The following is a 14,972-nucleotide window of genomic DNA, read 5'->3' on the forward strand; positions in this document are numbered from 1 at the left end:
GGGGGGGTCCAGGCGCCTGTCATCTTGTTTGAATATGACGTTCACAACTCAAGGAAACCAAGTGGAGGGGAAACTGTTAACACTTGGTCTTCTTGTGGATGCCCAGAGGCAAACAGAAGCAGCAGGAAACACAGCAGGTCGTCTGTGAGTCATGGAGGATTTTTATTTTTTTATTTTATGACAGTGAGGCTTCTTTTGTCTCTTCAAAACCGGCTGTAAATTGGTTTCATCTATTTACCGATTAATGAGCAAGCATGCAATTTAGCTGTTAACACGTTGCAGAAGCAACTTACCGCAGAGTATCTTGTCAGCATTTCGCTGACAATGTCTTTGAAGATAACATGCTTTTCTCATTAATTTTTAATTGACTACAACTCCCTGGTTCACATTCATCTGTCTACTGCTAATAATGTCATCTCTTCATCTGAATTCCTTCTAGCTTTTCCTCTACAGGACAAAAGAAAAAAATCAATCCCCGTCCCTACAGTTCCTCCACAGGTCCACCCTCTCTGTCTTCCATCATCACTGCAGTGCACCAGGGGAATAAAACCTGGGACAAACAATAGGAAGCTGAAAGGAAACATCTTGCATGAACATCCAGGTCTGCACCTCCACGTTCTCTTCCTTTTGACTTGCAAAGAGAAGCGAGTCGGGAATAAAAAAAAAAGTCAGGTGTGCAAAAGGAAAAGTCCTTGAACGCTGCCATCATACCTATACTGTCTCCGCTACTACCACATTTTCCAAAAAGCAAATCTCCTTTGGCTTCTCAGTGTCCTTCTTCACAAAGAACCCTTTTTAACAGACAGACCTTGTGCTGTTTTGAGGAATGGGGACGCTGACAAATAGTGATAATCTGTCATCTTGCCTTTCCTAAGCCTCGGTTTGTCTTTCAGAAGTGGCCTGGAAAATGAAATACATAAAAAAGGAAAATAAGTCCTCTCATAAAATGCAAGATGGACGACTTCGAGTCATAGCTTAACAGCTGGTGGAGTGGATCTGAGTGTGAGCTCAAGAAAAACATCAAGCGTTCTAGCGTGGTGCCAAGCATGACATAAAGGCCATTTGTTTTTCACATGCAAACCTTTCATCTTGCGTGACAGACTCATGACACTTCTCATAACTGACAAAATAAACCTTCCCCTCTCCATCATCACAAACAATTTCACTTTTAAAAACAAACAACAATATAAATATAAACCCTTTTTCATCACCAGGATGGAAACAAAACACGAAAGGCCCTCTGGGCCTTGAATTTGGTGCTGTATTTCCTCTAATTCTACATCTCAGGTTTCACTTGGTTCCAGTCATCCTGCATAGACACCACAGCGAGACATAGACACCAGTGAAAGCCCCAGAAATCTTAATGAACAATGTCTCCACTGCTGCTCCACCCACCAGCCCAAACGCCACCCACCAACCACCAACATAAGCAACTTCAGGAAAGACCCTCACCACAGTACAAGTAGTCTGTGGTCGCTCCATCAAGCTGCTGCTGACTCCACCTCCTGTTCCAGCCCCAAACCCCTCGACCTCTGCTTTTTATGATTGGTTATTTGAACCAGAGCCCAATGAAACTGAGCATGTTCCACAGCCAGAGCAGAGCGAGCGACCCGAGCTGGAGGGCTGCAGTCCAATCTGCTCCAAATTATTTGCACGGCTGCAGAGCACATGGGGTTGAGAGGCTTATATAAGCCCGTGGTAGGAATATTCAACCCATGTCACCTTCTTTTGAATTCCCTGTGCTCTTTGTCTTTTTCATCAGGACTATTTTTAAATCAAATCAGAGGTTGGGGAGAAGACATCTACTTAACTTTCAAAACAAAAACTTTGTTGATGATGTGTAAGAATGAGAGTGTGGGATGAATAAACTGAATTTCCAGTGACATTATGCAACATTTTACACAAAGTCAACGTCAAAGTAAATTATCCTGTTTTATATTTGTCATTGACATTAGAGTTTATAAATTGTGTTTTGATGTATTTTAGAGGCCCATGCACTGCAAAACAGCTTAGGCTATGAATGCTATGAGGCACTGGCTCATGCTATCTTATCACTATATAAATTAAATGAATAAGTCTGAAAACCTCATTCATTAGACAACCTAAGAAAAAAAGAGTGCCAAGTGCCGAAAACAGAGCAACAATGAATATTTGAGACCGAGAGTCAAGATAACTAAAAGAAAATGAAACAAACAAATATGGCAGTGTCTGTGTGAGGCTTTGATAAAGCAGTGCTTTGAGATAAATGCCAACAACAGCATGCCATGACAATGCTAACCTGCTGATGCTGCTAACCTCACCTGAAATGGGTATAATGTTTACCATGGTCGCCATCTTAACATAGCTTGTTAGCATGCTAACATTTACTAAGAAGCGCTGGACACAAAGTGCAACTGAATGTCATTAGCTTTGCAGATATTTGGTAAATATAAACTAAAGTATTGGACACATTAAAACTGTGAACTGATGACGGTGCGAGATGAAAAGTGAACCACACTCGGTTCATCCTGAGGAGAGCATGAATGTCTGTACCAAAGTTCACAGCAACCCATCCAGTAGTTGTTGAGACATTTCACTCAAAAGCTCAAATGTGAACCTCATGGTGGTGCTAGAGGAGAAGTCATTAGGATTCATCCTCTGGGGAATGTGAATGTCTCTACAACATTTCTAGGAAATTCACTAATAGTTGTACTGACATTTCAGTCTGGACAGAGGTGGAGGATGGAAAGACCAATCCATACAGCCACACTGCCAGTCTGGCTACCATTTTAAACCACACAGGTAATTCTATAGCACAAAGTCAAAGCTTATACAGATGATACAGAGACGTCAGGCTGTGACCTCACTTCAACAACACACAAGTGGTTTGTGGCCATTGGGTATAAACATGTCAAGAATCGCTGTGGCTTTCAAAAGACAATGTGCAGACACCCTCGGTGCCCTGTGTGCTATAACTATAAATTTTACACAACTCCAGGCACTGGGGGATCAAATTAACACTAATGAATCTTACCCAAGTTTCCTTTTTTTTCTATTTCTACCTCATCTCTTTGTGTCTCTGGCCAGTTTCATCTCCAACCAAAACATATCCAGTTGCTGGCCTGAGCCTGAATCCTCTCCTGGACAAACAGATGGTAATTCAGCCAGATTCCAGCTGTCAGACAAGAGACGATCTTGTTGCTTGACCAGACAAAAAAATAAATAAAAAATGGGTCACCATTATACCAGTGATAGCTGAAACAGTCTGGGGGAGGGCAGGCGCATTTTCAAGGAGGAGAGGATATTTTTCCACTAATGAGGATCTCATATGAGGAAAACTAAGATGGTGTTCTTTGTGGAGGCACAGTTGTGTTACTTTTCACATACAGAATTCAACTCATTAAAACAATATTATGTAAATGATGGCACATATAAAAATGGCACGGTGCTTTAGGAATACTTGGAGAAGGACAAAGGAAAGTTCAGTCCGCAGTCAGAGAGACTTCCTGGGGATTTTTTTTGGTTGCCAGAGCAGATGTGATGTCCTGAGTCCAGACCAGGTGGCTGAGATTTACCCGGACAGTTAATCATATGTTGTCTTCCACACAGATGTTTTTATGTGTTAAATAGAGCATACTTAATCAAAAGGCTTTCATTCATAAGTCACGGTCACAACAAGTACATATGTGTAAAATGCTTCATTTAAAGGGTGATTTTACAGCTGCACCGAGGAAAAGAAATGAGGAGTTTGTTTTTTCCAAAACAATGTAATTCCATGTACAGCAGTTTATCATTATCATTTCAGAGCTGTGTCAAAAAGGGGCATGAACAACATAGTTAAGTAAAGTAGTTTGTCTCTAATTTGGTGCTGCTGGTTGGTTTCTAAAATCTCACTGTAGAAACACTCCGCAGATCTTTTCTGCTTCCTAACATCTGGAGCATCACAGCCTGCGCCGTCTCAAGAAAACAATCCATCACAGTCAAAATGAGGGTTAGTTAGTTAGTTAGTTAGTTAGTTAGTCAAAATGAGCGCACAAAAGCATCTTTATCGCATCCCCTTCAATCACTGGATGAATCAGAGACACTCCACTCCTGCATATCCAACACAACGAGCCCAGAGGCATTAACACCCCACAGCGGCCTCGCACATCTGCAGAGGAAAAAACACTCCACCTCCATCTGCTTCTTTTGATAAACTTCATTGACAATTGACATGAAAATTGAGTCACAGCATCGCACTCAGGATGTCACTCAGTTGTATGAGGTATAGCAACATCGCCGCCACGTTTCACTGGCTTGAGTCAGAGCTCATCTGTGACCCAAAACACAGACCAAGAGCTGGATCCGGTGCTTGGATTAAGACCGAAACGACTTAATGAAAATCAAACACATGAGAGGCAGAAGACGAGGAGAAGGAGGAGGCAGAGTACTAAGGAAACATTAGCAGACCTACTCCCAGCAACTTCCTCTGAAATGAATCAGCGTGCCAGAGGAGCACAGCTTGTCTTGATAGTGGCTGGAGAAGTTTTCAAAGCAAGAGCCACAGATGCCAAAAAAACAGGCAGGAAAAATACAGCAAGTGCATAAAGTGGCAACACAATGCCAGGTCATCACTTCAACATGTGGTTTAATTCACTCACTGATAAGAGCTAGATGTTATGTTTTTTTATGCTGCCTAATAATAGTCTGTTCACTTGTTGATATGCTTTTATTCACAACCTCTGGTTTAATGTCACTTAGCACATTTACGCAAGTGCTGAACTTCATTTTGAGGTTCTTGTACTTCACTTGATTATTTCTATTTTATCTTCTTCAGTATTCCCACCCTCTCTATTTATTTGACAGCTAAAGTTGTTGTTAACATTGCAAATGAAGATTTTAAATACAAAACGTAATTTTGTCAACTAAAATATGATATAATGTCATGGACCAGACTTCCCATAAACTTACATTTCACTTATATAACAGTAGAAATACTGAAATATAAAAACACTATCACAAGTAAAAGTTAATAAACATTGTTAGTAAATGGAAAATGGCCCCGTGAATGTTATATTAAAATAGATTAAATTATTGGATTACTCTTACAGATGCATTAATATGACAGTAGCATTTTATTGTTGTAGCTGGTCAATTTAATGTATAACATTTCACTTATTTCCTATATTCTGAATTACGGGGTAAAGTCGCATAAAAATAGAAATAGTCAAGTGAAGTGCAAGGACCTCAGTTTGTACATAAGCACAGTTGCTTTCCACCCCTGTGTTTAAATACAGTTTTGAATATGGGACTTTACTTGTGATGGAATACATTTTACTTTACTGTAGCCTACTTTTACTTCAGTATAGGATCTGAACTCATATACTGTAAGTAATAGTACACAACCACTGCTCACAACTACATGTGCAAGTTACCATCTTTAAAAAATGACTTATGTGAAAGAACTAATGTCCTCTTTTCGAGCCTTTACCTTTTTTGGGGATGTTTAGAGATTGCGCAATGGTTTGCATATTTCTCAAATGAACTCCTTAGCAAATGAAAACAAATGCGATAAAAGTAGATGACAAGAAGACTACAGTTGCACTTTAAGTCCCTATATAGTCAATAGGCAATTGGTCCTCATCGTTCACCATTTTAGGGACCGTGGTACATGCTGCACTACTGTTACTTTCCATAACAGCACATTCCCATACAGTACGTGAAAGCTTAGGGTACACATCAAAATGTATCAGTCCATCTGGTCACTGATCACATGTCATCATAATTGTTATAAAAATAATAATAAAAATCCTCAGCTTTCAGAAAAAACATAAAAGCTATTGTTCTGTTTTTAAAAAAATCACTGACAACATTTTACTAACCTTGCCGGCCAAGAACTCCCGGGTGAACTGTCGCGCTGATAACGTTGTTACACACCAACTTCCATGGACCAAATGAGAAGAAAAAGCCTTTTTGTTTTAAGGGCTCGATCACTTAGAAAAACCTTGAATCGGTGTAAACATTTAGAAGAGTGTAAAGAGGCAGAGAGAGACCAGTCGCATCCAACGGGGGAGGGTCCTGAAGTGGATCCAAAGAAACTGGAAAAACTGTGACAACACGGGGACTGGTGGAGGGAGGGAGGAGAGAGAGAGAAAGGAGGGATGGAGCAGAGAGGAGGTTTTGGGAAGTCTGGGGGGAAATTGGGAGTATTGTTTTTGTCTTCAGCAGACCTTGATGTCAAAGTGCGTGTGCATGAGTGTGTTTGTGTGTTGAGGATTGTTAAGGGGATAAAAAGTCCAGTGGGATAAACCTGATGGAAAACAGAAGAACATTTGTCTGACTATTGCAGGTGGAAAAATAAGGCTCCTTTCATTCCTATATGGATAGATAGATAGATAGATAGATAGATAGATAGATAGATAGATAGATAGATAGATAGATAGATAGATAGATAGATAGATAGATAGATAGATAGATAGATAGATAGATAGATTTATGTACCTATCCTTATCAGGAGTGTCCACATACTTTTGGGCCATACAGTTCTTTTTCTCCCTGTGTCTGAGATAATTGTCAGTCGGCCTTTGCAGCCAGCAGTATGGGCTTCTGCTCTAACAGTAGGTCAGCCATGATAACCAGCCTGTCCAGGACGGGTGTCCTCCTCCCCCTGCTGAGTGTTGACACAGATAAACAACTCATGGATGGAGGCCTGATGGAGCAAACATCCTCACTGAACGGAAACCGAGAGCAGAGGGAAAGGGAAATAAAATAGTTTCCTGTGGGCGACATATAGGGAGCTGAAGAGCCGCCCCATGGTGAGCGCACACAGAGAGAGGGTGCCATCACGTTAGTGTCATTTTAACTTTTATAGTAACGCCAGAAAAGTTACTGAAAGAGCACAATCCTAAGTTTAACTATCAGAAATATCACTCCTAACATTTCAAAACTTTTCTTGCTGTTAGCATTTGCAACAAGAGTCTGGCTCTACTGGTTTCAGACTTATGGAAAAAATATGACAAAAACTGAAATGTTTGGTTAATAAATAAAATGAAATGATGTTGAAAACAATAATCTACTTTTTTTTTTAAAAAGTCTTTATTCTGTGAGATGTTTAAAGGGAAGATGTGATATTAAATGAATAATGATGTAATGTATAATGCCTGCTTTTGTTTGGGAAGAAGAGAGCTTGAAATTGTTTTCAGCCAAGTATGAGAATGACTGAGGTAGTGACTTGGCTTTTGACCAGGAATCTCATAAAGGGAGCTCCTAAATCCTGCAAGCCATTAGCTGAATAATGCATCTATCAGACACAGTATGTTGTGATCAGAGTGGAGTGCAGCTATTAGATGAGTTTAGCTTCTGCATGCAGATCTTACCCAGCAAAGTTCCCACTAATAATTGTTATTACATGGTGTATATTCAATATGTTTTAGGGAACACATATATTTGATATAAAAAACATTACATGTTTGCACCTGCGGTGTTTCTTAGAAAATAACATGTATAGATTATGATGCTTTTTAGACAATAACATGTACAGATTTTACTTTGTTTGTGTGAAATACTGCCATCTACTGGCATGCTTGTGTATTATGGATACTCTGATTCACCTCTGGGACAGTCGGAAAAAACTTGAAGCCAAAACTTTGTTCAAACTTGCTGAACTTTATTTTAATTTCTAGCCAAGATCCAAGCATTTTCAAAGATATCAGGCATGTCAGGGTGAAATATATATTTAACATGGCTGGAGTATTTCCATGTGATGGAATGGTAATGACATAAAAACATGAAGTCATGAATCTTGATTACCGTAAACATCATTTAGCTTCAATGAAGAGCTGAAACAAGCTGATAAAGAATATATAGTGTGATAGAGTGATACTGAGAGATCGGTTGGAATAATATAAAGTTTGTTTTTCCAACCTCAACGCTACTTAAAAGAAAACAAAATGGAGAAATGAGGTTACAGAGTTGAAAGAAAGTTGAAAGAGTTGAAAGAAAGTGGATATTTGCGAATATAGCAGCAGTTTTCATTTCAAACAGAAGAAGACATTTCGTCAAACAGGCATAACTGAGAGCCTTTAATAAATCAGTGCAGCAAATGAGAACTGATCCTTTTCTCTTTCTCTCCTTCTGAGGTTGTTTTCTTGTTTTATGTCGTAGCCCAGGGGCTCCGAAGTCCCCATGTTTATGCAGTATCATTTGGGTCTACATAATTTGATTAATCGCAATTTTTTTTGAACCATTTGATGTAGAATATCAACTGTGATCCTCGGCCTTGTGACCCTGATCTTGTGGAGAGACCCTGTGTCAAAATCTTTAGCTTTGATTGTTTTAGTTTAAATTGAGCTCATTTGTTGTGAAATTGTCTTTTATCAAATTGCTTTAATTGTTTTCCAACACACAGAAAACCTGGAGCAATGTCGTACTGCATTACAGAAGAACTATAACCAGCCATTATTTTCATAATCAATATGTTGGTATTGTATTTTCTTTAATAATCAATTGATTGTTCAGTGTATGAAACGTTGTGTGTCTACTGGTCAGTTTAGTCAGGAGAATTTTTATAACAAAAAAAGGAAATGTTTACGTGTGTGTACAAAAGCGTCTAAGGCGAAGTTAATATGATTTACCATCATCTTCTAAGAGGAGAAACAGTCCTCTGCTCTATGTCTATGCCCCTGTTCTACTGCAGAAATATATACAGAGAAGAAGAAAGCATCTGTAGTGACGTGTTTCCGGTGTCATGTCTGCCCCGTGTTGAAACCACATGGCTAGCGACTGTCGCTGCGTTTAGATCTGTGTTTTCCCGTTTCCCGTTTTTAGTAAAGACGTTTTAATGCAAGAACACATAAAGAGGTATGTGTCGTTATGTTTCTATTGTGTGAGCGTGGTGTTATAAAACCTTAGCTGGCGAAAGGCAATATAAAAATAACGCAGGCGAGTTGTGTGAGTTTTGGCTTTTAGCGGTGAGCAGCTAAATGCTACCTGTCAACATAAAGGATTAATATGACGTGTGTTATTTACATCTGATGATAAGTTTGCGCTTAAGTGCTTTACTGTCATAAGAAAAGATAAAATACGGTGCAGAGATAGGATAGACATAAAATAGAGACTAAGTACAGCAGAAATTATAAAAGCAAAATATGGTTTATGCACGACAAGTAAAAATTTGCCTGACGCATTTAACTTTACAGTTTTAATGGAAATAAAGGCTGTTAATAAGTCTTTGACCTGATTGTGTACATCACAGATTAAACAGAGCAGTGGCTTTGTTTTTAATGTTCGTGCATAGACAACTGAATAATAACTGCAGATTTTTCGTCTGATTGTTCAGATCATTATAAAATGACATCTTCAGTTTTATTAAACACTGAGCAGCAGGATAAATAGAAGTTATCACTTCCCACGTGCAGTTGTAAGCAAAAAAAATTGGCAATTTTTTTTTTGGTTTTGTTTTTTTTTTAAGTGAAAAGAAGTAAACTCAATCTCTGCTTCTTCAAATATTAATCAATGTCAATAAATCAATTGATCAATATGCGTTGATCAGCTGGGAGGTTAATCGTCTAATTGTTTCATGTGTATTTTTCTTTTCTACATAAAATCTGATAACAGTTTGTGAAGATACAAGATCTGTCATGTAACGTTCACTTAACCTGGAACTTTCAATACCAAAGGTTTCATGGTGAAAATGTGAAGCAGCTTGTTTACCGGACAGTGAGAGGTGCAGCTAGTTTCTAACAGATACAGGGAAGCTACAGCACTGTGCAATGGTTTTACACCAATCAAAGGCTGAAACCTAATTATATTAAAACAATATGCAGGAGTTCTCAGTTACAGGACTTACAGCATCTGACTTAAAGAAATCTTATTTGCTCAGAGGATTTTTTTAAGTCCCACTTTGACTTTGCTGCTTTTGTGTTTTTCTCTCTGAGTTTTATCAAGTTGTCTAAAATGTTTGTACAGTAAATCAATCTTTGTGTTCATGTTATAAAAAGTCATTTTTCCATCTCACACTCATGTCTTTTGAAAAATGTTCAGAGGCCTGAAGTGGTAAAATGATTAAGCGAGGACTCAAAACATAATTTTGTGCTGCAGACATTTGTTTATTCTGTTTTCCTTTCTGTTTATCATCTTGGGATCCCTGAGGTTTATCTTCAACCTCTCGTAGGAAATAGTGTCCAAGCACATAGTGAGATGTTAGTGTGTATCATACTTCACCAGCTGCTGTCATAATTTTACCAGTAAAACATATGTCAACAGAACTTACAATAGAAATAACTAATAAGTAAATAATTCATTTGGAACTTTTCAGTATTCAGTGGTTGTGCCTAATATTCCACTAACTGTCCACAGATGGCAGAAGTTGTACAGGAGAAAAGTCGTGGCTTGAAGTTTGCAGAGCAGCAACTCCTGCGTCACGGCTGGGAACATGGTAAGATACTATTGGTCTGTTTTGTGCAACAATCCAACCAACACCACCACAATGTGGCAGCCTCAGGTTTCTTACTCAGTTACTCTGTCCTCAGGTAAAGGACTGGGACGAGCGGAGAATGGCATATCAGAAGCTATCAAGGTCAAAGTGAAATGTGACAAAGGAGGGGTGAGTGTGCAGTGATACATGAAGGTCTTTTTTTGGGTTTCTTTTTTCATTATTAAGGATTGATGGTGCACTGCTCTAACTGTTGAGGTACCACATCTGTCTCTGGTTTGGTCTGAACTAGAGAGTTGTTGTTTGTAGATTCACATGTTGCTCCTCTGCAGGTTGGCCATAAGGAAGGAGAGCAGTTCACCTTCCACTGGTGGGATCATGTCTTCAATAAGGCCTCTTCCAGTCTGCAGGTGGAGTCTGATCAGGTAGGTCTTACCTTCACATGTCTGAACACACAATCACCTGCACTCTCACACAATTGGTGGACTAGACATTTTTATCTAAAGGGTAGTGATGCAGTCTCGCCGCGTTTGAAAGGCTTTGTGTGTGTTGTGTTTATTTTATTTTATTTTATGCTAACAGGGTGACTTGTTTCAGAATGAGGAAATAACTTGATATAATCAGCTCATTTATTGGTCAGACATTAGCTAAGTTAACCACCTCCTCCATTTGTGAATGTAGCTGTATTGAGCCACTTTGTTGAGTCAGTGCTGATGCGTCAGAGAAACAACTTTGAAGAGTTAATGAAAGATGTGTTTGAACTCTGAACTAAAGTTACCATTAAAATCACTTTGTGGTGTCTTTGAACTAAAGAAGTTTCCCCACAAAATCCCTGATTACACTGATTAGTTCCTCCTCTCTTGTCAAAGAGGAGAATCAGCTGGTTTAGTCTTAAACAGAGGGTCATGTGTTTTGTGGTTTTCATCCAGGGCGGTATTAAGTTGAAGAAGTCGGTGGAGGAAGATGAAGAAGATGGCACGATCTCCAATAAGAAGCCACGGAAGGCCTCGCTGGCCAAAGCCAAACTTTATGGATGCTTTGTCAAGGTAATCTGTGCATTTCTCATTTACTAAGGAAATGCTCACTGAGTTCTTGTCCTATTTCTGACTCTACATATAACTGACCTAAAAGACATTTATACCTTTACATGTGTAACTTAGTGTCAGTCTGATCTCCTTAGGGCCTGAATTGTGTGTGAGGTCTTATCACTTATATTGACACACAGTGTGAAACAGACGGGCGTCCGGCCACAGTGTGGCAATGATCATATCTCTCCTTGTTTGGTTTGCAAACCAAAGCCTGTAAACTTCTAAAACCTGCATTTACTGGGCAGAGTTTTAAGTGTTACTCTGAGAGGTTACAGATTTATGAAGTGGAGAGGAGTCGGTACAAATCTTATTCCAGTTTTTCCCACTGGTGGAGAATGTATTTGTAGCGCAGCTTAATTCACAAACTAAAGAACAATGGCAAAACATATACATTCATCTGGTAGACTTTGAATTTAATGGTCAGAACTTTATAGTTCAAATAAACCTTAACAAACATGCTGGATGTGATGCTTAAGGATGTTGTTCTTTTGAGTTTCAGCGCCACAGCAGGAATCAGTCCAGTATTTTCAGATGTGACTGATTGTGGTCTGAAATGTCCCTGATAGTGTTTGCTTTTGTTGGCGTGCTTCTCTTTCAGTCAGCCACACTGATGTCTGGTCAGGAGCAGCCAGAGCCGAAGTCCTCCAACTCAGATGACAGCAGTAGCTCAGACGAGGAGGAGGAGGACCAGAGGCTGGATCTCTCCAGCACCACCAAGTAAGACCTTCACCTCGAACAGACTAAACCTATGATTTTTGGGAACACTTTACTTCACGCCCTTATAATAAACAGTTTAAAAGACAGTTTAACTCACTTATAAGTAGATATAAGGTCATTTTTAAATGGTTATTACAATATTTGTCAATTATAACTTCTATTTTGTACCATTACAGATCTTTCTTAATAGATATTCATTATTCATATGTTATTAATTCAAGTGTCTATACACTAGCCTCTAGTCATGGGTGCCCACAGTAGGAATTACAGTAAATCAATAAACACCTATATCTGCTTACAACAGGGGTGTCCAGGGCCAGGTTTGTTAAGGTGAAAATGTGTGGGGGCTGACCATTCAGCCTGACATTCTTTGAACCATTAACATTAAATACAAATGAACTATATTATGACATTTTTATTGCAAATGGCATACTTCATTTTTTTTTCATTTTCAAGTTTTTGCCAAAATCTTTCATATTTGAAGAACATAAAATGAAGAAAAAGTCTGTCTGGGAAAAAAAACTTTTGGGAAGATGAAACATATCTAGGTTCATTTGAAACATTAAATATTATTCACTATTAAATGCTCACTGTAAACTTCTAAATTTAAAACAGTGGTCCATGCATAATCAAAACTGTGGTTTTGATCATCACAAAAAAATCTATTCACCTAGATTTTAGAAGTTATTCACCTCAGAGGACTAAACACATATCTTGCCTGCACTAATGTGAAGGGTGATACTGAGATCTGGACTGCAGTATGTAGGCCTAGTCCAGGTCTGGCTCAAAAACAGTGGTTTTGATGCGCAAGACGTCACGCAGGTGAGAGTCACTTAGTCTCGTCCTCACGCGGCTCTTGTTAATGTTCATAACCGAGAATGTCTTCTCGCACAAGTATGTCGAGCCAAACAAGCTCAGCATTTTCTTAGCAAATGTTCGAATCTCTTAGAACCTGCCTTCATCCAGCTGGCGGTAGAAGTTGACAAGAGGGAGCCCTCGCTGTCAGCTTTCCTTTTTTTAGTTACAGTCGCCATGTCAGAAATGGGCTGGGCTGAAAGGATCACGCAAGGGTCACGGCGGCGAGAGTGCGGCCACAGGTCTACTGCCATCTTCAGGCAAAATGTAAAATAGCTTTTTTTATACTGTGGTCAACAGAGCTGGCGGGCCGCATATTACTGATTTTATGACAGAGGCTGCGGGCCGGTGAAAATTTGAACACGGGCCGTAATTGGCCCCCGGGCCGGACTTTGGACATACCTGGCTTACAACAACATCTATGTGTGTTTTAAACCATTTATAAAATGTTTACATACTGTTTAATGGAGGGGTTAAGTAAAGTGTTGCCTGTTTTCTTAGAACCTTAGTCTAATGCACAGTCAACATGACAACAGCGACAGCAATAAGTTTTTAACTGCTGTTTGACTTTATTATTCAGTCTCTTTGAATTGTCTACAAAACACTTTCATGTTCAATTTCAAACTTTCAATAATGCCATGAAATTTAAGCTACTCGTTGATACCCTCAGGCTTTCTGATGCCGATCTGATGAAGGCTTGTGGAGGACGCACGGCTCACAAGTAAGCTGATTAAATTCTACAAAATTTTGAGTGCTACATCCCACTTGAAAGAAACAGGATGCCTCAAACCCTTGTTTTCAGTAAAAATCACAGAGAAACTGTGAAATGTTTCACCATGACTGAATTTTCTATGCTGCTTGTGTTCTGTAGAGGAGCCAGACACGGCCTGACCATGAGCGCCAAATTAGCCAGGCTGGAGCAGCAGGAGGCTGAGTTCATGGCAAAGTACGGCAAGAAGAGCCAACCAGCAAGCGCCTCAGCAAGATCCTCCGGGAGCATTAATGAGCTAGATGGTAATGAAGTGTCTGAAAGTCCTGAAACAGACGTTAAACCCAAAAAGAAGAAGAAGAAGAAAAAAGCCTGCGGTGTAACTGAGGAAATAAATGATGCAGTTTCCACAAAGGATAATGTGATTTGTGCAGAAAATGGTGAAGCGGATCACTCTGACAAAACAAAGAGGAAGCATAAAAAGAAGAAAAACAGAGCAGAGTCCAGTGAAGAAGAAAGAGTGTCTTCACCTGCAGCGCAGAGCAAGAGTCCTGAGGAGACAGCTGAGCTGCATACTGACACTAAAGTGAAGAAGAAGAAGAAGAAGAAGAAATCCTCCAAACACCACAGTGAGGATGAGGAGAGAATCTGTACAGAATCCAGCCAGTCAGAGAAGGTCCAGGACGCAATTTCATACCAAAAAGAAAAAGTTACAGAGGAAGAATCAACAGTAAAGCAGAAGAGGAAAAAGTGTAAAAAGGACAAACTGTTAATTGATGATAAAGTAGATGAGGAAGCACTTCATCCAAAGAAGAAAAAGAAGTCCACAGTGTAGTGTTTGGCTGACTGGGGAACTTAGCTTTACATTAAATCAGCGGCGGAGGGAAACGTGCTGAACGTGGACGATTCGGAGGCTGTGCTTTCTGCTTTGACCTGTAAATGGTGTTTTCCACTGATTGGAAAATAACTTTAATCAGTTATTCAGACCAGTTACAAGATGATGACATCCAGAACTCCTGCCTCTTGAACAACCTCACTTGAAATCTGTCAAATAAATTTTTCCAAGAGCATTGATTATTAGCTTTTGTATTTTTAGTAGCCTGTCGCAGATTTACAAGTGACTGAGAAAATCAGGTCTGTTAAGGTTTATTAAGGTTGTTGCTGGTGGTGCAGGCTTTTTTTTTTTTTTTTTTTTAAGGTTGTTGATTGTCTA

The 14,972-nt window shown here is 39.4% G+C and overlaps 2 protein-coding genes across 2 annotated transcripts in view; one reads left to right on the forward strand and one right to left on the reverse strand.

Annotated features, from left to right (window-relative positions):
• The window catches only part of pear1 (platelet endothelial aggregation receptor 1), a 47,020-nt gene extending 40,968 nt beyond the window's left edge, over positions 1-6,052 (reverse strand). The window contains exon 1 of the mRNA XM_023407163.2: positions 5,841-6,052. The gene's annotated coding sequence lies outside the window, so the exon portion shown is untranslated. The remainder of the gene's footprint in view (positions 1-5,840) is intronic.
• A 2,650-nt stretch (positions 6,053-8,702) lies between these two features.
• gpatch4 (G patch domain containing 4) lies at positions 8,703-14,829 on the forward strand. Its single transcript, XM_023407176.2, has 8 exons — positions 8,703-8,817; positions 10,315-10,393; positions 10,488-10,561; positions 10,723-10,815; positions 11,320-11,436; positions 12,077-12,195; positions 13,721-13,771; positions 13,922-14,829. Exons 2-8 carry the CDS (start codon positions 10,315-10,317, stop codon positions 14,592-14,594), a joined length of 1,206 nt encoding a protein of 401 aa, XP_023262944.1. The 5' UTR covers positions 8,703-8,817; the 3' UTR covers positions 14,595-14,829.
• Positions 14,830-14,972: the final 143 nt, after the last annotated feature.

Source organism: Seriola lalandi, unplaced genomic scaffold (assembly GCF_002814215.2).
Source record: "Seriola lalandi dorsalis isolate HSWRI2012SDOR001 ecotype SW California unplaced genomic scaffold, Sedor1 jcf7180002054330, whole genome shotgun sequence".
In the NCBI taxonomy this organism is placed as follows: domain Eukaryota; kingdom Metazoa; phylum Chordata; class Actinopteri; order Carangiformes; family Carangidae; genus Seriola; species Seriola lalandi.